Here is a 2,323-nt window from a genome sequence, read left to right as displayed (position 1 = left end):
CCTGGCCATCTATTCCTTAGAATGTTGACTGCTTTTTCCTTCCACAAAGAAAACAATCTGCTTCAAGCTTCAGCATTTGATATAAAACCTAAAAAAAAAAAAAAAAAAAGTGAAACTCCACGTTACTGACATACAGGAGGAAGGCAGGGATGATACACACTTCTCCAGCCCCGCCCTGGCCCGCCGCTGTTAGAACGGTGACGCACCTGTTCAACCAGCCGCCCACGTCACTTAGGGTGGGAGAAGCTGCTGGTCAAGGCCCTGGAGCGTGCACTGGCCATGGCAGCGGTCCGAGCCCTGGCTGTGGCTCGGGCTCGGGCTCGCTCTTCCTCATCTTTCAAAGCCTCTTCGTACCACGACGGGAAGGCACTGGGGACGGTATCATGAATCTTGGCCAAAAACTCTAGGACTCTCATCTTGCTGGTCTCGGCATGGGCCCTCGGGCCCCACAGGAACTCGTAGCGTGGAGGATCACTGTTGGCCACCTGGCGGTACTCCAGGTACTTAAGCTTCACCAAATCTTGGGTGATGACCTTCCTGGGCTCCCCATAGATGAAGTGCTTCCTGTCAGCATAGACGCCCATCATATTCAGGACTTCCCAGACTTGCTCCTCAGGGGCGCATTTGCCTTTCATGAAGATCACACCCAGCACAATCATCAGGATGCCAGTCTTGGGTATGTTCTCTTCTTCATGCATCGTGCCATCAACGGTGAGGTCGAGTTTGCTGACGAGGGCGTAGCAGTGCCGGATGGGATCCACTTCCTTCAAATCAATCCCGAAGGCCAGCTCCATGTGCTCAGAGGCTCTCTTGAGGATCTCATTGAAATGATACTTGTACTTTTTGATGACAAGCTTCAGCATGTCTGCCTTCCTAACTGGCTCTCTCTTTTGATATTTCTGCAGCAGGAAATGCACCAATAAAACTACCTTCTTGTTTAATGCGTCTCTGTATGAGACCTCAGCACCATTAGACGATCTGGGGCTTCCCTCATCTTGGCTTCTGGCACCTTCATCTGAATCATCGGTGCATGAAAGAGCTGCATCAGCACTGGTGGAAGATGAGGTTCCCTGAGGATGCCTAGGAGTCGCAGCAGCAGGTCTACCCCCAGAGAGAGGACAGGCGGTGGAGGGGGACTCTCCTGCTGCTGCTGCAGTAGCCTCAGCATCCTTCAGAGCCTGGGTCTCACCACGGGCCTGGCGGCGCTTCTCACGGGCACGGAGCTTACTCTTCTGACCTCTAGGCATGGTGACTCTGGTCGGGGATAGCAGGCAGGAGTTAGGTGCAAGCAGTTAGGCTGATGAAGAGGTCACCCTAGAATATGGAAGAAGAGATGGTGGGCACAGCCTCGATAAGGATATTCTAGTTGGGCTGCAAGAAAAGGTGCCTCTGCTTATTCCCTTAAGGGTACTGTTTTAGGAACCCATAAAACAGGGGTGAACAGGACTCCATGCACCTCCTCTCTTCCGTGGGGGCTTGTCACCTCAGTTCTAACTCAGAATACTAAACCTGACTCCCGATCGGTCTTTTGAAACCTCCCCCCACTGACTTGAGGCTGCCCCTTCCGAAAAAGACCTCCCATCCCACAAATGCCGAATGCGGAAGTGAGGGGGCATTAAGCCTAACAGCCACGCTTCGGCCACGAGGTCCGGGCAGTGGGGGCGGGGCATGCCAGAATAGCACGGGGCTCTTTGAGCCACCTCAGTTCTGAAAGGAATGCATCTCTTCAGTTCTAGCAAACTACTCACCTTGACACCTGTCCAGTCCTGGCACTCCTCCCTTTGCTGGCGTGAGACCACACCTCTACACCTCCCACAGCGAGGACTCAGGCTCCGCTGAGCATGTAGCAGAAATCAAGGTGAGCACTTCCGGCCACGCCCACCCGGGCTTCCCAGCATGAAAGCTCGCGTGGGTTTCTGGAGGGCTCCCCTCAGTAATGGTGGCGGAGGAATTATGCCGAAGTCAAACGGGGTCCTTCCTGACTCCTGTCAGGCAGGGCCTGGGACTTCTTCCTCTGGTGAAGTTAGCTCACATCAGACCATGGCTTTCATTTCTCTCAGGACCCCCAGTAGGGAGTAAAGCGGGAGCAGAGCCGAGCAGCCATGACTGAGTCCTTCCAAAACTGACCGGCGTGGGGGGGCAGCGGGGGGGGGGGGGGGGGAACGACCTCTCTGTTGCCCCTTCTTTTCGGGTGGGTTCTCACCTCAGTCCTTATTCAGGGTCATACCTTGACGCCTTGGTGCTGGACTATGTCTATTCTGCTGACCCGAAGCCAAATCCATCAGGTAAGGCAGAAATCTGTAAATAATTTTAGGAGAATTGA

The 2,323-nt window shown here is 54.0% G+C and overlaps 1 protein-coding gene across 2 annotated transcripts; it reads right to left on the bottom strand.

Moving 5' to 3' along the window:
* LOC118005746 (melanoma-associated antigen B18-like) lies at positions 1-1,835 on the bottom strand. Of its 2 annotated transcripts, XM_034998049.1 has the most exons (3): positions 1,749-1,835; positions 207-1,254; positions 1-88 (listed from the first exon to the last, which is right to left on the bottom strand). In XM_034998049.1, the coding sequence occupies exon 2, from the start codon at positions 1,245-1,247 to the stop codon at positions 228-230; it is 1,020 nt and encodes a 339-aa protein (XP_034853940.1). In that variant the 5' UTR covers positions 1,248-1,254; positions 1,749-1,835; the 3' UTR covers positions 1-88; positions 207-227. The 2 variants fall into 2 exon arrangements, with proteins under 2 accessions (XP_034853940.1, XP_034853850.1); XM_034997959.1 differs by lacking the exon at positions 1,749-1,835 and having other exon boundaries at positions 207-1,266.
* Positions 1,836-2,323: the final 488 nt, after the last annotated feature.

Source organism: Mirounga leonina, unplaced genomic scaffold (genome assembly GCF_011800145.1).
Source record: "Mirounga leonina isolate KUSES-001 unplaced genomic scaffold, KU_Mleo_1.0 Mir_101595, whole genome shotgun sequence".
Taxonomy (NCBI): Eukaryota; Metazoa; Chordata; class Mammalia; order Carnivora; family Phocidae; genus Mirounga; species Mirounga leonina.
The sequence above is the reverse complement of the archived record's forward strand: the minus strand, read 5'-3'. Positions and strand labels throughout refer to the sequence as shown.

What these genes read in the sequence shown, in the direction of transcription:
- LOC118005746 (XM_034998049.1), bottom strand. Translation starts at nt 1,247, where the DNA reads ATGCCTAGAGGTCAGAAGAGTAAGCTCCGTGCCCGTGAGAAGCGCCGC.